Source organism: Andrena cerasifolii, chromosome 4 (assembly GCF_050908995.1).
Source record: "Andrena cerasifolii isolate SP2316 chromosome 4, iyAndCera1_principal, whole genome shotgun sequence".
Lineage (NCBI taxonomy): Eukaryota > Metazoa > Arthropoda > Insecta > Hymenoptera > Andrenidae > Andrena > Andrena cerasifolii.
In genome coordinates this window covers 5,075,387-5,101,023 of record NC_135121.1, presented here as the reverse complement: position 1 = coordinate 5,101,023, position 25,637 = coordinate 5,075,387, and the positions used below count along the sequence as shown (strand labels likewise).

General features: G+C 34.8%; 1 protein-coding gene across 1 annotated transcript in view; it reads right to left on the bottom strand.

The window, feature by feature from the left end:
* LOC143368617 (nephrin) overlaps window positions 1-25,637 on the bottom strand; it is a 338,794-nt gene that overhangs the window by 307,090 nt on the left and 6,067 nt on the right. The window contains exon 2 of the mRNA XM_076811531.1: window positions 5,439-5,907. Coding sequence (XP_076667646.1) covers window positions 5,439-5,496 — 58 coding nt within the window. The 5' untranslated portion in view covers window positions 5,497-5,907. The remainder of the gene's footprint in view (window positions 1-5,438; window positions 5,908-25,637) is intronic.

Here is a 25,637-nt window from a genome sequence, read left to right as displayed (position 1 = left end):
GCCAATAAAAAAGTCATAATATTTAAAAATGTTAATGTGTATTTTTTCGTTTTTCTTATTTGCTTTATTATTGTTATAATTAGCCTTTTTTCGCGAAAAAAATGTTATGCTTTTTCACCGTTGAGAAATTGTTTGGGAGGCCGAAATATTTCTTGCATCCGGGCCCCTTTATAGAGAAGGCCAGCCCTACTTATAATCGTGTAGGTATGATCGTTATTTGAATTCCCATCAGGTGGAACGCACCGAATTCAATTAAAAGAGAAAATTCGAACCGTAATAGAGTTGACTCTCATACTACCAAGTACATATACAGGTCGTTTCATAAGGAAAGGTACAAATTGTTTAGACCGGTAAAACTCGGTGAAAGAAACTAAGAAACTCTTATGGTTAGTGCAATATGTATGTTAGGAAATTTCCCGTTTCAGAGATATTGAATTTTAAACGATTAGAATAAGTAAGCGTAGAATACTTGATAATTTATAATGCCACGTGTTAGCTTATCCATGTATCTATACACTGTTCCATGTAAGAGCGTACCAACGCCCCCACCGATTTGCGACCGATCTGCGCAGCTCCCACGGATCTGACACACCCGATTGGTCGTAGCGCTCTCGCGATTGGTCGTAGCACTTTCCCTGCCGGTTTACTACCAATCACCAGTGTACCCCTGCGCGAAACTGGTACGCTCTAATGTGGAACGCAGTGTAGTTCCTTTCGCTTGATTTATTCTCATCGTAAATGGCACCTTTCATAAGATGTTATCATTTACACCAGTGCGCATTCAAATAACTGGTCATCACTTTGAGTATTTGGCATAAGAAAAGTGTAGTGCGTTACGTACAGTATGTGTAATTGAATAAATAATGCTTATTGTTTTATTGCTATATGCTAATTGCTTTATTGAATAAGTAAGCTTCGCTTGCCAACTGAAAATTTGAATTATCTCAGAAATGATTAATTTTCAAAAATATGTTTACTAATTGTAAGACTTGTCTTATTTATTTCAATGAGTTCTACCAACCTGTACATTTTGTAACTGTTCTTATGAAGCACCCTGTATATCTCGCGGCATATTTCATCTTCTGACGAACTTCGTACCGGAAATCATTACATTCATTGCTACGTAACAACCCGTCACGAACTTCGAAATTTCTACGAACTCGACGAGCTCATCGTGCAAATTGTAGGTTGGGGGAAACTTTCTCAAAGGGTTCCGAAATCTATTGGTCGTACGTTCAGATTCTTTGACTTCAGTGAATGATATGAATGATACGTGCAGTGGAATACCATCGAAACGAACCATTTATATTTTCATATTTTACACACGCACAGTATGATTTTACACAAATTAGCCACATTATTTACATGATAAGATCGTCAGGTTTGAAATCTGAATAAATGTAACATTCAAGCAATTTTATCTTGTATGATGACTGTAATTTAAAATATTTATTTTTCCACTGTGAACGGTCGATAAATCAAGGTATTTTTAAAGATTTTTTTCTCAGTAAATACAACATATAATGAAATAAATCTTTTTGGTTTTTATTACGCTACTCTTATGTTATACCAAAAAAAAATTTTAAAATATTTTTAATTGGTTTTACTTGTTTTTTACAAAGCGTCAATATGGCACCTAAACAAAAACGGTATGTTTGTGGCTAAGGTGATTTCCCGTTTCAGGCTTATCTGAAACAAAAAATTCGGAAAGGTTCTTAATCTGTATGACTGTCCCTATCGCCCGTAGATCAATTAACAATTTTTATCGGAAAATAACAGAGTTTTCTCGGGGAACATTCGAGAAAAGACCATTTTGGGGAACATATCTATCAACCCGGCGCCATTTTGTTATTTCGCAACAAAAATTGTTAATTGAGCTACAAGTTCATACAGATTAAGAATCTTTTCGAATTTTTTGTTTCAGATGAGCCTAAGCTAGGACATCACCTGCACCACGAACATACCGTTTTTGTTTAGGTGCTATATTGACGCTATGTAAAAAACAAGTAAAACAAATTAAAAATATACTTTTTAATTTTTTTGGTATAACATAAGAGTAGCTTAATAAATGTCAAATAGATTTATTTCATTACATGTTGTATTTGCTAAGATAAAGTCCATTTTAAATTGACACACATTTTGTGATACAACTCAACAAAAAATAAAACTATTAACCAACAACTTTGTAAAAGTAAAGCATAATAGTTGTAGTTTATAAAAAATCGCACCGTATATCTCTAGATTGTTATTACTAAATTTTACATAGGTTTATATGAAAAACGGGACTTTCAGCCCCACCCGACTCTACAACAGAAAACTGCAATAATGAATAGTTCCACCAATGTATGTACAGGGTCATCCATTAATACTGCAACCTACGCGCGCGCGAATAGACGAAATGACAACACCGCCTCACGAACGCACTCCACTACAACCATTCACCGGCCCGGCGTTCGGAGAGCTGTCAGCGAACGCTGGACAGCAGTGATGCCGGAGCTTCGAAAATTTTAGGATGGTCTCTTTCAAATTAACTTCGCAAAGAGCTATTTGAAATTTTCCGGCCCGGGTTGAAGAATTTGGGGCCTCTTTCATATAACTTTTGAACTATAAAAGATATCGGAATGCAATTTGCGCCGCAAAATGAGAAAAAATTATTCCCTCTTCATGATGCATAATTTAAAATATTTTATGTTTGCTTAGTTATTCATTTATCAATTTTTTAACCATTGTAGTGAAATGCGTCCGTGAGACAGTGTTGCCATTTTCGTCTGTTCGCACGCGCGTAGGTTGCAGTTTTAACGGATGAGACCCTGTACGTAACTACATTCGAAACTTATTAGAAACGTCTGCAAAAAGAAATTTTAAAACGCCATTAAGTACATACCATCTTGTATGTATATCTATAAGATGTTTAGAGTATGTTGTAAAATGTAAGATGTTCAGATCAAAAATATGTAGACACAAAGTGCATATTCCTAACTCGCCCTGTATCTACAACCGGGTCCAGACCTAAATGCGTATACGGCGATTAGGCTGAACGCGCACGAATATTCTGATGTAGACGTGTGAAACGGGTTCTACAATGAATTCCACTTAAGAGTAGACTCTTTCCGCGTAACGATGACTTTGAGGAGGCTGTTCATTGGTAGGAAACCGACAGGGAAAGCGCTTCGACCTGTGATGCCAGATCGGGGACGGGTTCCCTCGAGAATTTCCCCCACCTCGCGCACACTACGCCGGAACTGCGTATCCGTGAGTTAGACTCCGAAGCGCCGAGCTCACGGACACGCTGCTCCGGCGTAGTATTCGCGAGGTGGGGGAAATTCTCGAGGGAACCCGTCCCCGATCTGGCATCACAGGCTTCGACCAGTCACGTGCGCAGGCAGTAGTGGGAGTTGCGCTGATCAGTTGCAAATCGGTGGGGGGCATTGGTCTACTCTTATATGGAATAGTATATGCATAGACAGGATGAGCGTGAACGCATATGCTAGTGTGGATGTGTCATTCGTGGTTACTCGACGAATGCGGCCCGACTCGCAAATACCAGCGAAGGCACATGGCCTCAGCCGTCCCTTGTCGGTTTTCTTCCACACATTAAAGGGAGTTTGGAGTGCATTGCTACAGCCGACTCTAATACTAGCCGTGGTATACAACGTGGCAACACCGCTCATGTGAGGATCGGGAGTCCTATTTTCGATAGTAGAGTTTTGTACTCAGCATTATAATTAACGTTATTTTGTGATATAAAATTATACTAATATGCCGTATTTTTTTATTAATTATGTATAAGCAATACATAAATATCATAACTATAGTAAGTAGAAGTAATACTGTAGTACACTAATATTTATAAACGTGGTATATATTTTGTGGACTCTCGGGATAGTTTGGTGTTGTGATGCATTATATTTGAAATATTTACAGAGATTTGAATTGCGCTGTGGCATTGCGCTCGGCGTGGATGGTAGATGCAGATGAGATACTTTTCTCAAACCCTGCATGTCTGGGATTTTCATGAAATATATTCATTGCGGGCAATATTCATTGAAATATATTTTAGTTCATATGAAAATAGAGGGAGGGGGGGGGGAGTCATTATTTTTCTAGTTTCAAAATTGTTTAATGAACACAAATCTTCAAGATTCCCAGTTTTTGCCGATTTTTACGAAAACCGCCTTCACATATGTATTTTTATCGTCGCAACTATTAAATGTACCTATGGACTTCGATCTTTTTTTCGCTTTAATCACGAAGGATGGGTTTGGATTTTTATGCTACATTTTATATGTTAAACTTCGAAAGAATATTAAATTGTGATCTAAGAACTCTGAAGCTAAGAACACAACATTTACCACAGGCGTTTTTAACCGAGTTTCGTTATGTCCGAGCATTCCTCTAAAAAATGACCATTTTTGTCACAGTCGTCTATTCCGCAAAGATGTACACAGTGTTGTAAAAGTTTCTACCACGCGACAAGACGTTTATCGCTTGGAAGCAGTTTCAACCTCAGCGTCGAATAATTTTTTCAGCTTCCACATTAACTGCAGCTTTAACCTCATTCGACACATGATGACAAATATCATTTGTCATCTCTGGTTGGAAGGAATATGATCCCGCACTAAACAACCTGTATTTCGGAAAATTTGCTCAGCAATCGGAGAAATGGGCCCATTTCAGCACCGAGCAGCGGTATCAATTGATGTAAACAAAGATTCTTTGATCCTGAAAGAGACCGAGGTCCTTGTCTCGTAATATTTCTGTCACTCTCCTTCTCCCAGTACCCGAAGTATGTTCGTTTCAACCTGCTACCGATTTTACGACCTTGCTGCTGTGCAAAGTAGTCCAGTGGTGCGCGTGGTCCCGCCTGCCGCATCCTCCCCTCAAATTGGAAACAAATCCCGCATCTCTTGAGTACACACACGCTTGCAATTTCCTTCGAAAATAAGGTTTAGGAATGCAGAGCGAGCTGAGCACAGAACCACGTGAAGAAAGGCAGGTGGCAATTTGGACCCCTCCGCATGCGTTATTCGCGCGCTCAGCCTACTCGCTGTATGCGCATTCATTTGGGGACCCAGCTGTATGCGCGCGGGCTCAGCCACACTGAACGTATACGCGCGCAGGTCTGGTTCCGGCTATATCTGTATGATAAAACGTACATAGTGTCGTTTTACGGCCCCCCCCAAGCAGATGTATACCTATACCTAGATCCATCCACGCGAATGATGACACTGTCTATTCTAAACAGCAGGTGGCTGATGCGATCTTCGAGAAGAATGAAAGCAACTCGTTCGCGTTGAACCAACCACGCCGGAAACAGGTAGATGAGAGGTATATGGGTAAAAGTGGGAAACATGTACCTAAACTATTGTAAGACGTATCTTACGATCGAAATCTGAAAAGAAACAGTTTACAGGGGAACCAGTGGGAATTACACTTACCTTGAGCATGGACGACACTGAACAGGCCGATGAGAGCGGCGAGGACGTGACACTGCATTTTCCTGCTTCCGTTTCCGCTTTCAATCCGTCTTGTGCTCTCCTTGCACCCAGTTCCGTCTCACTTCTCACACAATTGCACAGATCTGTTGGTTCCTTCGTGCGCGGACAAAAGGATCCACTACGTTTTAATCGCGTTCCCTGTGTATCGCGTGCCTGTTAATCGACAGTATTTGTTTCGACGAGATCGTAACTCAATCGTTTAACGTCACGAAGGATCCTACATTCACTCATATCACCTGACGCTTGGCTAGTCGAAAGGTTTCACTGCTACTGTTCACGAATTGGTTGTGTCTGCCCACTATTCGACGAATGTTCACGGAATTAACAGTTAGTATTTGATAGTCATGTGGCTAAGTTCCCACTGAAAGTTGCTTCATTAGTCGTCACTCGTGATGCAAACTCCGTCATTCTGCAACATTAATAACATTATACTTGACTTTCGAATATGCAAAGTCACAGTTGAATTCCCGAGAAATTTAATAATTGCTTAAGGTGAATGTCCCAATTTCTGCTCATGTCTCCACTTCTGATTGTTTCATATTTTTCTTATTATTATATGCGTTACGTTTGGACTGTAGTTGCAACAAAATAATTCTAAACTATTTAAACATTTACGCGACTGCTGCACGAGCTTGGGGCAATACATACATCGCTATTTTTCATGAGCAGAAATAAAGACATTTAGAGCATTATATATTTAATTAAAAATTAATAATAGTTAACAATCTTGAAATCTCTTTCTTGAATAGTTTTTGAATTAGTTGATTTATTATTAAAGAATTAATCAATTACTCTGGAAATTTTTATCACAAACAAATTTTTTACACCTTCTTCATGACGAGTTATCTCTTAAACGAGCAGAAGTTGGGACATTCACCTTATTTCTTATTTCTCGAGAAATTTAAGTCTAGGAGAATTATTATAAATCTCAGTTATATTTGGAAATGGATTTTCGGATAGTTCAAGTTGTGTATTACTAGTTACTCGCGAACGTATAAACACATCTACAATTTATAATAAATGTTAACAGTGCATGTCGAAGTCAGATAATGCGTTTGGTGTTTTTGTGTTCGTTGCGATTTATGAGAGTGAGGAATCCGTTGAAAGATCGCTGACAGAAATGAATTAATATTGCTGAAAATTTATTCGTAGCATTAGAATCTCAGTAGAGAAGATTCTACATTATTAACTGCTGAAGGTGCTCTTAAGTTTCCATTTAAAAATTTAGAAGAACTAAATACTTACTGACAAGGGGAGGACACCATGTGATAGACATGATTTTGATGAGCCTTGGCACGATGGATTTATGTCGAAAATAAGTAAATAGGTGTCCGAGCGTTTCAGTCAATAGGCCTTAATAATAGAGATATTTACGTGTAAATTATTAAAAATTTCATAGTGTCCGTGGGGTTTTAGCCGGTAAAAATCCCACACTTCTGTAGCGCCCCGGGGGATTTCCCTTTGGAGGAGTCTAGGTGCCTTTTGAAGATATCTCCACGTTAAAAAAACAATTTATATTTTTTTTTATAATTTTTGTTTTAACTGTGCCTTTTGAACATACCTCCACGTTAAAAAAATATAATTTATAATTTTTAAATTTATATATTTTTTTACCATTTTTGTTTTAACTGTGCCTTTTGAAGATATCTCCACGTTAAAAAAAATTTATAAATTTTTTTATAATTTCTTTTTTAACTTAGCGAAATCTTCAATAGGCACCCCGACTCCCCCAGAGGGGAATCCCCCGGGGGCGCCAGGGTAGTGTGGGATTTTTACGGACTAAAACCCCACGCCACTATGAAATTTTTAATAATTTACATGTAAATATCTCTATTATTAAGGCCTATTAACCGAAACGTTGAGACACCTATTTACTTGTTTTTTATATAAATTCATCGTGCCAAGGCTAACCAAAATCGATGTCTATCACATGGTGTCCTCCCCTTGTCAGTTAAGTAATGAGTTTCTTATTGCTATTAAAGAAGAAATATCGAAACGAAGAGATAAGACCATGATTCTCCTGAAAGTAGTAAAAAACTTACAGATTTTCAAAATGTAGAATCACCATTAAGAAAACAATTTTGGGGTTAGCAATCGCAGATAACCTACAAGAATTTAGTGTCACCCAAGAAGACGATAAATTCCGAACTTCAACAAAGGAATTTCATATATTTTTCGTCCACTGGAAAAACGACACCTATTTTGCAACAACTTTTGGATGTTATACGTAGGCAACATCCACTCAAAACGAAATAAATTTTTCTACTAGCTACAGATTTTGTCACAGGAGAGTAGATTCGCTGATGCTACATAGATGCACCGTGCTTTTTAAAAAACTATTTTAAGACAAAAAGTAATTATTTGCCTTGCACTAATTTTGTATTAAATAAATAAAGCTAATTATATTTAATATCTGTTTTCTCATTTATACAATTGTTGTGTAAATTAGGCAGGAATAAAGTTTTCTTGATAAATATTATCAACATTATACGAAAAATATAAATTTTGAAATTTTTTACTCATTTTTCGAGAAACGAAAAATATCGAGAAATCAGGAACATTACAGTTGTGTGTTACATAATTTAAATGCTTTACACATTGTGAGATGATCAGACATTACAGCGGTCGCATGTATGTAAGCAATTTTCAACTATTTACACATAACTGTTTTTAAATGATTACATGAAAATGAAAGAAGGAGTAAATGATACATGAAATGTACCTAAATACGTGTTTCATTTTAACTACATTTTGTACAACTATACATTCTGAAACGCCGATAAAGTCTTCTCTATAGAAAACCCCGTTTGGCTAATGAAGGAAATTGTGAAATGTAAATATTTGAATTAGCTATTATGAAACCCCTCATATTGAATTTTTTACTGCTACTTCTTTTCTCATCTCTTGCTTTTGATATTACTTAATTTTTCCAACCAGTTTAATTCTGACAAAAAAATTCGTTCATTAAATATTACGGAAAATATGATCTTAACAAATATAGCGGTACGTTTGTGATATAGAATAACCTCGAACTAGTACTCAAGCTTTTATTACGTGTAAATAACAAGAAAGCTTTGGTTGCTGCTTTTACGAACTTTCCTTTTAATAGCATGCATCTGCAATGAATAAACTTTACTAAGAACGCAGAAATAAGGAATTTCTTAAATAATGGACGTACTCGCAATTATTGATAGCGCGTCCTGCTCCTTTTTTCTGAAGGTTCATTTAGAAAAGACGCATAATTTGATGCTTCTGATTAATACGATTTCAGAATTTCCAGTGAATCAAATTTATTTAAAACTATATTTGTAGGGTGATTGGTACGATACAATTATGAGCAATTTAATAATATTTAAATATTTTACGAATTGGGATCGTAACTTGTTCATTTTTTAAACAATTGTGAAGTATTTAAATAAATGTGCTCTGTAACAATGTAAGGTTACTCATCCAAGAGACATTACTTTCATATCTATCATTATGGAAACACCTTTAAGGAGTCAGTCCACTGTGGCGGTTTGAAAATTAAGCTTTTTTTAAAGATTTTTTTCTCCGTAGATACAACATATAATGCAATAAATATTTTTGGTATTTATTAATCGACTCTTATATTATACAAAAAAAATTTAAGATTTTTTTTAATTTGTTTTAAAACTTTAAACGCGATTATCTCAAAACGACATTTTTTCAAATGGTGCAGGTGATTGCAAAAAAAAAACTATTTGACCAATCAGTCTGAAATTTTTACACGTTATTCAGCACATCAGTGGTTATGACCGGGACAAGGATTATATTTACTGATAAAAAATTAACAAAATGGCGGACGTTTGAAGTTTAAGTGTCGAAATGCGGTGAATTTTTCAAGCATTTTGCCTTGTAAAAAGTATGAAATGGTTAATCAAAAAAGGTTTCCGTCGTCCCGGCCATAGCCACTGATGTGCTGAATAACGTGTAAAAATTTCAGACTGATTGGTCAAATAGTTCTTTGCAATCACTTGCACCAGTTGAAAAAATGTCGTTTTGAGATAATTGCGTTTTAAGCTTTAAAACAAATTAATTTTTTTTTTAATTTTTTTTTGTATAATATAAGAGTGGCTTAATAAATAAATACTAAAAAGATTTATTGCATTATATGTTGTATCTACGCTGAAAAAAATCTTTAAAAAGAGCTTAATTTTTCAAATCGTCACAGTAGATTAATAAATATCAAAAAGATTTATTGCATTATTTTGTTGTATCTACGCAGAAAAAAATCTTTAAAAAGAGCTTCATTTTTCAAATCGTCACAGTGTACTGACTCTTTAACTCGACGGGAGGCGCTACAGGGGAAAATTTACCACAGAGGCGCTAGTTTCGAAAATATGGAGACTGTTTCAGTTCTTGTTAAAATTGTTTAAAGAACTTTAATAAAGATTTTAAGAAATTTCATAAATTTTGTTTGACTCTTAAAACACTGTACTTTAACATAAAAATTACAAAGTTAAAAAATAATATTCTGAAACCGTGGTTTTTTACGTTTCAATTTTGGATATTTTTGACCCAGTAGCGACCACCAACATGCAAAATGTATCATCAGGTAAATCAGAAAATTAAAATATTTATATTGTAAACAACATTTTTTAAATTATACTTATTGCAATTAAGAATTTTAATCGAAACAATATATAGTGTTAAAGTGTATGACACGAAAAGGTAAAATACAGCTACCCAACGATGTCAGAAGTTCTGTAGGCTGAGAATTTAAAAATCACTTTTCTTTCGAAAAAGATTCGTGTAGATTCCAATAGTTATTCAAAGTGTGTTGAAAGTACAGACAACAATGCTTGTCACCTGCGGCCACCCGCCAAAGATTTTTCCAATCGTGGAAGAGGAAGTATCGATGAGAGATATAAGGCATGGCCTCGGTGGGAAGACCGATAGTGAAGAAAAGTTCGCCAGGTAAGTAAACCCAATGGAGTCAGGAAACTTGGGCATATCGTGAAGCAGACCGACGATCTCCGGCTGCGATCTTTCTGTTCGTAGGAACTTGCGGAACTCTGACTTGCGAACTTCCATAAGTGCGCAAAGAACAAGGAGTTGAAAGGTATTGTCTAAAGAAACAGATTTTTTTTCGGCAGACGACGGGTACGTGCGCGGATTGTCAGCGTATTGTGAAATTAGTGATCCTCTAGGGAGTGATCGGAACAACGTGTATCGTCGCTGATTGGTTGCCGCAATTTTGGAGCAAAAACGGAAGTAGACAGAGAAAGAAACTGTAAAAAAGAAAGAGACAGAAATACTGACAGAAAGAGAGAGAAATACTGATAGAAAGAGATATGTTTATTTCCAGTTTTGCTCCAAGATGGCTGCGGTTATACCAATCACTCCCTAGAGCAGGAGTGTCGAACTTCCCCACTCCGAGAGCCGCACGAGTCGGGCCCCCGGTGAGCCGGTTCCCCCACTTATTTTTCTCCAGGCGTTGCACGGGACCCGGCAGGGAGAGAGTAGGTGTGGAGGGGGCCGTTCTCCTACGGCTCTACGGAGCAGGCGAAGAGGGGAAGGAGCCACTGCGGCTCGCGAGCCGCTAGTTCGACACCCCTGCGCTAGAGGATCACTATGGTAAATACTGTGAGAGCGCCACCTACTTCAGTAAGCTCTGTAATCGGGTCAATCGCGTTACAGGACCGGTGTCGCACGAGTATTGAAATAGTGCAATAATGTTTTTGCCATTAAATAGTCTGTTAAATTTTACAAAATCGATCATGAAACAGTTGAAATTCCCAATACTGCCCTGTTACATGTGACAGCTAACCCGATTGTACTGCTTTAATTTTCGCCACCAGGTCGCGTAGCGACATTAAGAAAATCCCAATACCACTTGTCCACTCCTCAGTACACACGGCTCAAACGATTGTGGCCGATCGAGATTCGATTGTGGGATAGCTTACCATGGTCATGATCACGGTGTAATAGACAGGTGTTCCGACTCAGTACCTTTACCCCAGCGATTTTGTGTGCCGTTTTCTGTTTGGTTCTTCTCGTCGTCGCGAGAGGCGTCGTGATAAGAATATCCGTTATATAGGTGCAACTGGTACCGGAATTATCGAATACATAGATGGCATAATGGACAAAATTAAGTAGTTAAATATCTTAAAGAATCTGAAAGATTCAGCAGAAAAATTAAAAATGCCGCGGGTGTATTACTTTCAACAAGATAATGACCCAAAGCATTCAACATATATAGTTCAATGATGGTGGCTGTATAACATCCCAAAGGTGCTAAAAAGACCTCCCCAGTCACCTGATCCCAATCCCATCGAGAATGTCAGGGGAGAAATAAAATCCAGGATGGCAAATAACAATTTTACGAATACAGAAGATTTCAAACGAAAGTTGAGAGGAGAATGGGAAAAAATTCCTCCTTCTTTAATAAAACACCTAATTTTGTCTATGCTACGTCGCTTACAAGCCGTAATTGATGGCAGGGGATATGCGACGAAGTATTAATAAATGAAACAATATAGTATAGGTTTGTAAATAGTGTTTTAACAAAGTGTACGCTCAATTTTGTGTCACAAAAATACGTGTACTTTTACCATTTTTTTTTAAATATACAATAATAGTCCATTTTATTTAGATTTTTTTTTACGTATTATTTGGTAAAATATACGAATAAAATATATATTGTGTTTTCATTTTTGAATAAGTGTGTTTGTATTCATTTTCCCGCCAATTTTCGTCATCAACCTAGGTGTGCGCTCAATTTTGTGAGTAACTGTAGGTACTACTGAAGACTGCAGCGAAAACTATGAAATATTTTTACGCATTACTATGTTTATATATTTTTTGCGTATAATTGTTATGTAAATAAAATCTTTAAGAAGAATAAGGTTAGATCACCGAAGTTAAGCATCACGGGGCGGTGTACTGGGGAAAGATGGGTGACCGGGGAAGACCACCTTTTTCTCCCGGTGCGCTGCTGCTGCTGGGATCCGAAGGAGAGAGGAGGGAAAAAATGGAATGACTAAAAAAAAGTGTCCCTTGGGCAATATAAGCAAAATGCTCTTGAAACGCCACCCTGTGTAAAAACACAGAAAAAAAACAAAAATACAAATACAAGGTCGCCAATATATGTATGAACGATCTATCATGCTTCTGCGGAAATTTCATGAGTGATACCTATTAGCGAGAAGCATAAAAATTTATTATGATTTCTCTTGAAGTTTATTCTTGGCGCCATTTACGCTACAGCATCGAACAGAGCAGACCGCGAAGATTTATATAATTATGATAATGCAGACGTCTTCGCAGTGATGTTTTCCCTCAGTTTCCCTCACGAAATAGAAGTGTTCTAGCCTGGAACCTGGGGCTTGGCAGTGTCCTAAACCATGTTCATAAAATACTGTAGAACATTAGCGACAAAAAAAAAAGGCTAACCATGGTAAGCTATCCCACAGTCGAATCTCTATCCGCCACAATCCTCTGAACCGCGTGTACCACAAACAAAGCGCCAATGATAAGAACGAAATTCGATATGCGCTCGCCTCCCTTACCTTTGCTACGTTTTCCTTTTTCTTTCGCTTCCTTCGCGATTTTCATTCCATCATTTCTCTCGATAACACGGGATATAATGCCAAATATGCTAACGGCATATTGAATAGGTGAATCGACGTTCTGATAGATTTTATCGGCGATGATTGATGCACCTCTCTCAAGAACCTTACACTGCAACTCTATCGCTGTTATGCCATCACTTACAAATCAAATACCACTCTACCACGGCTTCCGTTGCTTCTTCCATCGCCTCCAACTTTCCTTTCGACCCGCGCCATTGTCGCCAACCATCCTAAATCCTCATCCTACCACCCGCGTTCCACTGGCACTCTGGGTCGCGGCAAGACATAATTGAATAAAACCGCCAAGTGATTAATTGCATGAACCTTCGCGGTGCTCTTCCTTGCCAACTAACTTCATTCCCAGCTTTAAAGGACATTCACAGCATCGTTTTACTTTTTACGTAATTTCAACAAACGCATCGGTTGTGATTCGATAGAACTTCGGCCCGGTTTATGGGAATTTCATTGTGACGTCTTCGCCATTACGAATATTCATGATTTCTTAAATATTAATTTATATACTTGGAGAGTTAGTTCGTCTCTACCGAAATTATACATTTTAAATGAGATTATTCTTTTTCAATTAGTTACAAAGAAATATATTGCAGCTGAGAGTTGGTCTTTGACACAATGTTTATTAAATCGTAAGCTTTAAACGAACATTTTTGACTCGCCAAAAATGTGCGTTATAGATGGCGCTACAGATTGATCATTGAAGAGGCTTTCTCAAAGAGAGTTTGTTGTTTCGCAACGATTTTAACGAAACGAAACGACATTCAGCGACCTGCTTGGAAATTCTACTTTAGAATACGTCTGGTTTTGCACTGAACCTATAAAAAAGCAAAATTATGAAAATCGCAGCTACGAAATGTCGATTTTTCTAAACACTGCATTTTTCGTTAGGTTTTAGTTTCTATTCATAGAGAGTAAGAGTTTTTATTAATTTCAATTTAGGTTCTAGCCGGAATTACATATTTTGTGAACATACTCGAATTTGATTTGAATCAGTCGGGACCTCCGTTGTCACTGCAAAACAAAAGAATCTTTTTGAAAAAGCCTCTTTAGTGATCAATCTGTAGCGCCATCTATAATGCACATTTTTGGCGAGTCAAGTGTGTTCTTTTAAAACTTATGATGTTCGTAAAATTTGTGTTAAGTAACAACACTCAGCTTCAATTTATTTCTTCCCAATTAAATAAAAAAGAAATGCTTCTTTTTCGACAAAAACGACAGCCTATGTATACCGTAAAGTGGAGGAACATCGTCAGGTTTTTGAAAAATTGTTGTTATAAAATTTAAAAATTAACATGTTTATATTTGCTTTAAGTATCCTATCAGAACATTGCATCTTTTGTGATTGTACTAAAAGTGTCAAAATGCATACAATTTTTGTCCTTTTCCTTCTTTAATGCATGTTAAAAACGTTATTGCACCGGGGTAACATTGGCACATCATATAGATAGCATTAACGGGTTAAGTTTTACTAATCTGAAGCCAGTAAGATACATTGACACTTAAATTTGATTATTTTATTTTATTTTTTACATCTTAATAGCATTGCATATAAATGGCATTAACAGGTTAAGTTCTACTAATCCGACGTAAAACAATGTAATCCCGGCGTATGCCAATGTTACCCCGTGCTGCCAACTTTCCCCCAGTTTACGGTACCTACCCTTAATGAATCATTCGTATGAAATAAATTAATTAATTATTATATTACCGTAAGATTGAATTCAAGAAAATCTTAATATATAAAGCAGAAAGCTTCTATAATTTTGTGTGTTTGTCTGTCACCTAAAAACTTTCGAACGATAAACTCTGGGATCAAGAAATCAGCCTCAGCTCAATATGTCTGACTAATCCAGATGAATGTGTCTATTTTCACACAAAACAATTTTTTTTTATAAAATCAGAATCTAAATTTCGGGCGAAGCCAAATAGTGAAGCTAGTATAATATAGTAGGCAAATATAAAAATAAAAACAATATAATAAAACATTAATGCTTTAAAGCAATAAAGTATTTTTTTAAAAATATTTTATTAAGAGTATTATAAATTTTTTATCAATTTTCTACATAGAATAGCAGTTTAGTATATTGACATTAATAAGAGGAGACGTTTTCAACGGAAAACTAGTTTCCCCGTAGTATTTTAAATCATCTTGCGTAGAAATAGAATTGAAACGTAATAGTCACGATACGCGAGTCTTAACAAATAGGAAAATTATTACATTACTCGGTTAAGTGACAATTTTTCTGGGTAGTACCGCTATAAATATATGAAATGTGATATATTTATAAAATGAATTTCGGAAAAATTGCACGATAACAAATAGTATATTTCTTATCTTTATTAAGTAAGACATTAGATAATCAGAAAGAATATAAAAGATACAGTAATTACTGGTACAGTTTTGTATTGATTTTGGGAAACCAGTACCATGAATTTCCTCACAAAGTTTTGATTCTAATTCGTCACTGTCGCCCTTCATAAGCAGAGAAAGACGCTCCGTATACTGAAATTTCTCTGCACACTGATTACACTGCCACGCATGTTATGCTTTTCATTTTACTTAAAGGGTAATGCCACTGTAGTGCCTGGAAAGACAGCCTGATTTTGAGATTTTTTTATGCGAGTATAGTGAATGGAATACAAAATCTGTTTGAAGGCCTTTATTGTACATACCTTGAAGTATGATCACAATTTTTTTAAAAATTTTTTTAATACAAAATGGCGGCGCCACAGTTCAACAAAAGAAGCTTTTTCTGAAAAACAGTGTTCCGCGGCCGGAAAGATTTCTCCTTCAATTTTTGACCTAGAACAAAAAACCGAACATTTTTGGGTTCTACATAAGATTATCTCGGGAAGTACACGGGGAAATTAAAAAATACTGGTTTTCGTAAGAATGGTGCGTGATTGAACAAAACGTTTCATTTTGAGGTAAAAAGGGACGTGAAAAATTGTTGAAACGTTTTGTTCAATCATACACCATTTTTACAGAAAGTAGTATTTTTTAATTTCCCTGTGTACTTCCCGAGATAATCTTATATAGAACTCAACAATTTTTGGTTTTTGTTCTAGGTCAAAAATTGAAGGAAAAATCTTTTCGGCCCCGGAACACTGTTTTTTCAAAAGAAGCTTCGTTTGTTGAACTGTGGCGCCCCCATTTTGTATTAAATTTTTTTTTAAAAAATTGTGATCATACTTCAAGGCATGTACAATAAAGGCCTTCAAACAGATTTTGTATTCCATTCACCATACTCGCATAAAAAATTCGCAAAATCAGACTACCTTTCCGGGCTCTATAGTGGCATTACCCCTTAATGTTTACCACGGCTACTGCCATGAAAGGAATAGTATGTTGACTGGGTGAATTCTATTTAAGTTTTGCAGATCTTACCATAACAAGACCTGTAAACTATCGTGTGCGTGATTACTCTCATCCACAAAAAACAGCAAATATGTGTCATCATTAAGTTCTCCATTATTATTATTGTTATTATTATTAAAGGTCTTTATTACTCAGCGTATCCAGGTTATATAGCATATGCCGACAGTTGATACATGCTTACGCAAAAGGCGAGGTACAGCCAATAGGCTTTTATTATACCTGACCTTATTCGTAGGTATACATATGTAGTCAGAATTTTCTATATTCAATGAATTCCGTGAAAACATTACGCCGAAGTAGTAAGTATAAACTTGTGAATTGAAGCTTTGCAGTTGTTCCTTGTTGCTATAACAAAAAATTGCGAATTAGGGAATGCGAAATGGCAGCTTAAATATTTCTCACAGTATTTGCAATATTTGCTCCCATTTCGAATTGTGTAGTAACACTACAGTCTCATTAAAAGTATTTGGGAAGATGAGACATGGAAAAAAGTTAAGCAAACAACAAATTTATAAAAAATCTCATTAAAAGTATTTGGGAAGATGAGACATGGAAAAAATTTAAGCAAAGAACAAATTTACAAAAAGTCTCATTAAAAGTATTTCGGAAGATGAGACATGAAAAAAAGTTAAGCAAAGAACAAATTTATAAAATTGTGTAGTAACACTACAGTCTCATTAAAAGTATTTGGGAAGATGAGACATGGAAAAAAGTTAAGCAAAGAATAAATTTACAAAAAGTCTCATTAAAAGTATTTGGGAAGATGAGACATGGAAAAAATTTGAGCAAAGAACAAATTTACAAAAAGTCAGATTAAAAGTATTTGGGAAGATGAGACATGGAAAAGGTTAAGCAAAGAACAAATTTGCAAAAAGTCTCATTAAAAGTATTTGGGAAGATGAGACATGGAAACAAGTTAAGCAAACAACAAATTTACAAAAAGTTTCATTAAAAGTATTTGGGAAGATGAGACATGGAAAAAATTTAAGCAAACAACAAATTTACAAAAAGTCTCATTAAAAGTATTTGGGAAGATGAGACATGAAAAAAAGTTAAGCAAAGAACAAATTTACAAAATTGTGTAGTAACACTACAGTCTCATTAAAAGTATTTGGGAAGATGAGACATGGAAACAAGTTAAGCAAACAACAAATTTACAAAAAGTCTCATTAAAAGTATTTGGGAAGATGAGACATGGAAAAAAGTTAAGCAAAGAACAAATTTACAAAAAGTCTCATTAAAAGTATTGAGGAATATGAGACATGGAAACGAGTTAAGCAAAGAACAAATTTACAAAAAGTCTCATTAAAAGTATTTGGGAAGATGAGACATGGAAAAAAGTTAGGCAAAGAACAAATTTGTAAATTTGTAAATTTTTTCTTTGCATAACTTTTTCCATGTCTCATCTTCCCAAATACTTTTAATGACACTGTAGTGTTACTACACAATTCGAAATGGAAGCAAATATTGCAAATACTGTGAGAAATATTTAAGCTGTCATTTCGCATTCCCTAATTCGCAATTTTTTGTTATAGAAACAAGGAATAACTGCAAAGCTTCAATTCACAAGTTTATACTTAGTACTTCGGCGTAATGTTTTCACGGAATTCATTGAATATAGAAAATTCTAACCACATATACTGATTCTGTAGAATTCAATCATAAAAAGAAACAAAATTCATCAGTCTCCGAAAATGCCAATATCGGTTAAGTGAAGCCAGAGAGTAATTTGTAATTTCTTAACAGATTTCTTGATAGCGTAAGTCCGGTATAGTTCGACCACCGGGAGAGTCCGGCCAGTGTTGATATTTTAAGACTAACGCAACAGAGGGCACTGTGTGTCATTGATACAGAAGAAATGGATGCGCTTGTTATTGATCTTGCATTGACCATTGTCACAAATCCATATTTAAATTATAAGAAACACTTAAGACTTTATGCGAGTCTGAAAGTTTTTAGACCAAGTTACAGTGCTGATGATATTTGAAAGACAGGTTAGTTTATTTAAACTATTCCGATATTGGGAGATATAATATGCATAAAACTACAGTGTCACCCCGACAATACGTATGTATTCGTTTTTAATTTATTTTGACAAGGTGGTCGATCACTCCCTTGATTACGGGATAGGCCGACCACATTAGTTAAATATACAGTGTGTCTGAAAAAGTGTAACTATCTCGAAAAATATCAATGGTACGAAAAATTGTTGTAGGATGTCAAGGGGGACATTAGTATGCTCGTATTTTTTTATTTCTTATTATTGTAACTACGATCGAAACGTTTTGTAAACACTACCTGCATGTGTCTTTTTTATTGTAAACCCATCTTCATACTCGGGGAGCGAAAATTCCATTCTTCAAGATAGTAATCTGTCGTTAAAAGACTGGGACGAAAACGAATGCGTGGGATGCGGAGAAAACTATTTCGAAATCTCGAAAAGCGAAAATTGGATTAAATGTGTGCGCCGCAGGCGTTGGTTTCATGATACTAAATGATTCAAGTACAAGAATCTTTGCGATTTACGTGGGAAACTAAAGAAGAAATAACATATCAATTAACTTCTTCGTGTATTATACTTTTCGAAAGCTACACTTTTTGTTATTTTTCAAATTATTTATATACCTATAGATTATCTATATAATATATATATATATATATATATATATATATATATAAATAATATATATAATAAATATATATATATATATTATACTATATAAGATAGATATCTATATATAAATAACTTATATACTAATATCATATTTAAGCATCTATGTATATATAAATTATTTATATTAAAAAGATAGGGATTCAATAATGAACTTATTGTAATATAAATGATTTATATTAATACGTTTATATTTATGAATAGGTGTATGAATAAATATATATTCCATTAAATAAATACATTTAACCTATATGGATATATAAATTATTTATATATCAGGAGATAATTATACAACAAGCAGCTTATTAATATATAAATGATTTATACATAAATAAAAATTTATCTACTGATATACCATTATCTATAAATAAATCTTTCGAACTTATTAGTATATTGATTATTTATGGGTTCATCGAATTAATAATTAATTTAGTTCAACATATTCCATAAATCTATCAATAATACTTTAAATAGATCAATATATATTTATATATATATTACATATATTATACTATATAAGATAGATATCTATATATAATTTATACGCTCTAACCCCGACATGCGGGTGAGACCGACCAGTTGCAGTGCCAATGCTTTGGTTGAAAATGAAAATAAATATTTGAATTTATCGCACCCTATAATTTACATATACTCTAAATTGTTTGAGCCTTGCTTTAATTTCTACAAAACGACAAAAATATAAAAAAAAAAACAAGAATGCTACAATTTCTTTTCCAAAAACTGGTCGAACTATCCCGGACTTACAATAATTAAACGTGAAAATTTCGTCGTATCCTGCAGTTATGTGAAACTATTAAAAAGATAAAAACTGAAAAGAAATCCTTCATTAAGAACTCCTTATAACCAAAGTTGCAAGCACCTCGCAAAATACATGTACAGTAGAGGTAGACTTGCGGAACACCTAAAATTTACAGGCTGACAATTCCAACGATCCGAAGTGCTTTGATTATTCGTATCATCGTGCACAATGGGAGGAATTAACGAAAATATGTCGTCCAATAAGTGGCGTAATCGTCACGACTCGGACGAGTATTGACAATGATTGCGAAGATCGCAGGGCACATTGCTAGAGCGAATACCATGTTTCGATATGATGCCGCCCACACTTCTAAAATCAACGAAAATCCGTCACGCAAGAACATCCTATTTTTATATTGGCAAGTGCCATTTCACCATTTAAATATCATCGAAAATTATTGGAAACAGTTCGCACGAGCAAATTATAGGAACTACGATCCTTATAAGTTTGAGAACATTAAGTAATCGAAAGAATACCTTCAAGAAAAATGGAACAATTAATCATGGAGGAGGTATAATGCAAAGCTAGTGTCGTTCGTTACTAAACTAAATGATCAGAGTATTCTATAGCAAGGGAGGATCAGCACATTATTACTATCAGTACAGCTGTGCTTTTTTCCTATCTGATACTGAATAAACGTCTGAGTTTCGTAACTGTACTATAATTTTGTCGCACCCAATTCCTATTTTTCCCCATAAATATAAAAGATAACCACAGTACACCCGTCTGCGTATGTATATTGTATTATAGCACTACGTGTGATGCTTGCATGAATTTCACTGAGTTCAGAAAACTCTAAATATAGGTATAATGAAAACTTAATGGCACTTAAGTGTTCGCATCAGCTTAGCGCTATTAGCGACCACTGTTACAATATGTTACAATATATTAGAGATCCCTATTTCACGTGTATTTAAATACACGTGTACACGTGTATTAAACGTATCTGTCCCTGAATCCGTGTATCTTTTAGTACACGGGTACCCGTGCACTATTTCACGTGTATTTAAATACACGTGAATTTAGATACTCGTGTATTTATAAATACACGTATATTAACGTATCCGTATTTTGATTCGTCTGATTTTTAATATCTATAGATATCCCAGAACTCTGGGGGATTGCGAAATTCATAAAAGAATTAATGTATTTAAATATATTTACTAGAATAATATGCGGAAAGTATGGTTTTGCAAATTTTCAGATTGTAACTAATAACACAATTAGAAAATTAACAAGATTTATTTAATCGATTACCTATTTTGATACAAAAAATTAAGGCATTACTGGTAATAAGCGAGCTTCTTTTTAGACGCAACGATAATCCTTAAAATTGAAAAACATCACTCGGTTTTATTACACTTATTGCTTAAGTGACCGCCATTGCCCATTCTCCCGTAGTTAATGCCCAATTCTGATCAAAATACACAAATACGTTGATACAAGTGTCTTTAAATACACGTGAAATAGTGCACGGGTACCCGTGTACTAAAAGCTACACGGATCGAGGTACGGATATATGTAATACACGTGTACCCGTGTACACGTGCCTTTTTACTACACGTACCATACCATGGTCTCTACAATATATTACACTGTTATCTTAACTTGTTAGCGCCTAGTATTTTGAATAAAATGTTTATTCGTATTAAAATATTTATTTGTATTTATCATTACCTTTATGTACGTGCAGCTCGTTTTGATTTCGCATCTTTTTTTATTTTATAATTATTATTATCTTCTATTTTTTGCGATTTATTTGCTTTCATGTACTTGGCGTAATTTTTTTACTTTTCTGAATTTTCTTATCCAGGAGTGTTCCTATTTAATCCGAGAGCTATCAAAGCATTCAAAATGATGGTGCACTCTTTGAAAGTTTCCGCGATTTTCATTGCAATATGCGAACGAACCTTTTTCCTCTTGAATCATCTATTTATTTTTTTCAACAAACTTATCGTTTTAACCGCGCTGGTAGAAATTGGTGCACGTGAATCGTCGATAGTTTTAGCGTTAGAATATTAGTGTATATCTCGTATAAACAACTTTATAAATATTAATTTGAAAAGGCACACACGTAAAGTAGTCGTTCAGCAATAATATTTTGCTTTTAACTGTAGTCAATTTCAGAATGATAACGCTAAAAATATTCACGCAATAATATAAACTGCAACATGATTCGAAACCCTCAAATTTCGTATTACAGTATATTGATTTATTGTTTTTCTAGAATCACCAAAATGATAAATAATAATATCATCTTAATTTTCACAGGTGTCCACTAAAAGTAAATGCATAATAATCTGTATATACTTCAATTTCATACTAGTATAAACCAGGGACCCTAACTTTTATAACCTAAATTTTAAAGGTTATGGTATAAGAATTAATATTTTTGTTTAAATGATTTTGGTTACGAATAACCATTATTGTCGACTGAAATATTTTTCGGTCACTAATAATCATTATTGACGACGAAAATAATTGTTGGTCACTAATAACTGTTATAGACGACGCAAATTGTTTTCGGTTACGAATAACCATTATCGATGACCAGAATTTTTTTTGGTTAGAAATAACCATTATCGTTGACGAGATTTTTTTTGGTTACGGTATAACCAATATCTGTTGCGGAAATTTTATTTTGGTTACGGCGTAACCAATACATGTTGCGGGATTTTTACTTTGGTTACGGCGTAACCAATATATGTTGCGGGATTTTTTTTTTTGGTTACGGTATAACCAATATATAATATATATTGCGGGAGTTTTATTTTGGTGACTTTAGGCGATCATCAATTTTTATAAATATTATTTTACGAATTATTATTATTATTATTCGTCTTTATTACTTGACACATCCAGAGAAGAAAATAATACATAAAGACAAGCGAAGTAAATGGCGAGGCTGCAGTACAATACTGTTAGAAGCCTAACCATAACTAAATAACTAACTAAATGACTAAAAAAAAAACTAACTGATATTAAGTAACTAGAAAGTTATTGTGACGCATTATGTAACCTTATATATCGCCGAGCTTTACATTTAAAATCAGGAAACGAATTTAAACCTCGAATATCAGGTGGGAGGGAATTATAGTAATGAGCCGAAATATAAGGAAAGGATGATTCAAATTTAGATGTCAAGTGTGTCGGTATGGAAAGGAGACTTTGGTGTCGAGTAGAACGAGAATTAGACCCATGGTAAGAAAGATTATTGCGAAGAATATTATAGAGATAAGGCGAATAATTTGTATTTATGAATGATATACAATGAATTATAGAATTTATATGTTTTAATCAATAAAAATACATATGTAATAATTATATATTTTATTAACTACTTAGGGCATAAAATCGGCGTTAAGTTTTACAAATAATAATTTGTGTAAATTCTCTTCTGATAAATTACAGCGCGCCGCGGCTCCTAATACCCGCAGTTCGCATTCCAGATATTCTATAGTTCAATAGTTATACCATAACCAAAAAAAAATTCCCGCAATAGATATTGGTTATACCATAACTAAAAAAAAAAATTCCCGCAATAGATATTGGTTATGCCGTAACCAAAAAAAAATTTCGTCAACGATAATGGTTATTCGTAACCAAAAAATAAATTCTGGTCATCGATAATGGTTATTCGTAACCGAAAACAATTTCCGTCGTCTATAACAGTTATTAGTGACCAAAAAATATTTCCGTCGTCAATAATGGTTATTAGAGACCGAAAAATATTTCCGTTGACAGTAACGGTTATCAGTAACCAAAAAAAAAATCTTAACATTTTTAAATCACTTGATTTTCCGGAAAATTTAAATAATATTTAATGAAGACTGACTTCCATTTAAATAAAAATTAACTTTTTCTCAATGACTTTTTTCGAATTTTTTTTTAAAAAACAACTGTTATTTCTAGTCTCTGATATAAACATAACACGTATGGGCAAGAATACAATTCGAATTTATGGAAAATTTAACTAATAAGGCTTAACTCGGCGGGAAGCTCTGGGTAAAATTTACCACAGAGGCGCTAGTTGCGAAAATATGAAGACTGTTTCACTTCTTGTTAAAATTTTTTAAAGAACTTTAATAAAAATTTTAAGATATTTCATAAATTCTCTTTGATTCTTAAAACACTGTACTTTAACATAAAAATTACAAAGTTAAAAAAATATATTCTGAAACCATGTTTTTTTACGTTTCAATTTTGGGTATTTTTGCCCCGGTAGCGACAACCCGCGTTACAATATGGGGTGCGCTTTCCGCCGGGTTAAGGCCAGCTAAGTTTTACCGTTTCATGGCACGGCTCGAGAATGTAAGAAGAGGTTTAGATTTGCCGGAATCTGGGAAGCAATAAATTTATTGGCTTTGATGAAATATCCACATCTTTCAGACAAGAACGCAGCTTGTCTCACTCAGGAAATACGAATTTACGCGGCCGGTTTCTGCCGGGAAAAATTTGTCACTAGAACTCCACAGTTCCCCGTATAAAATACGCCGCGTAAATGTGTTACGTGGAACTCGCGTTACTGAACTTCGCAACGATGTTTTACATATGTATTATATCTACAATTTTATCCGAGTTAAAAGCATCGCGTCGCGTCGCACTTGAATCACTTAACACGTTTTATAATTCCATAATGAGGACTTACACCGTGGATGTTCGTGCGCGCTCCCTTATTAAAGAGTCACTTGTCATTCAAATATATTCCAGGCGGGTTAGACGTGCTTTGACAGTTATTTAAATGCGGTACATAGAACTCCGATGTGTAAATGCACAGCGGAAGGAGTACTTTGTTCTTCTCCCTCGTCCCTCGATCTAGAAAATGTCGCCCGGTGGAACTCACAGTCACAAGTCACTTTCCCGGGTGCGAAAAACTTTATTAGACGCCGACATCACCGTCCTCCGCATTATCCCTTCAGTTCGTGTTCCACCAGAGAAAGTTACCGCACTGACTCGAATTTCCTAATACGCTAGCCACCCAGAGGGACTCGGCTCGTCGCGTATCAAGGAACATTGCACAGGTTATTTAACGGGGAGCGAAGCATCGCTTCTAAGAACTTATTAACGGAGAACGTTTATAACCGAGAATTGCTTTAAGTGGAATTTGTATTTAAACGTGCCAGTACACATATATTTGCAAAAATTAACTCTTTTCCCAGCAGAGTTGCCTTCGTTAATTTAAGCGTGTACTTTAGTTTATTAACCACTAATTAAATCTGCATTTCACCAAACGATGTTCAAATATAACGGTGCAAACATTTCAAAGTTACCAGTGATTTGTAGTGTAATAGTCAGTTTTGATTATAATTGCTGTAGATCTAATTATTCTTCTCAACACAAAGAGTTCTGCTACAACGTTTCCAAATATAGAATATTATAGTCGACATGAGACAACGCTTAATTATTTTAGCTGCAGAATTTAACATTTATTCGCGAATTAATTTTCGAATGACTGATTTAGAAAAGATAAAGTTTTATATAAAAAAAACAGAGGTAAGTTTTTTTATTTGCAGGTGATGACAGTGACTAATATGTGCAACAAAGTAATATGGGGAATTATACATATATTTAGGAACGCTAAATGGCACTCTTTTATTTAAATTCTATTAAGAAGTTGACATTTTTCATTGTAAGAAATCTTAAAAAGTTCCTTGAAACC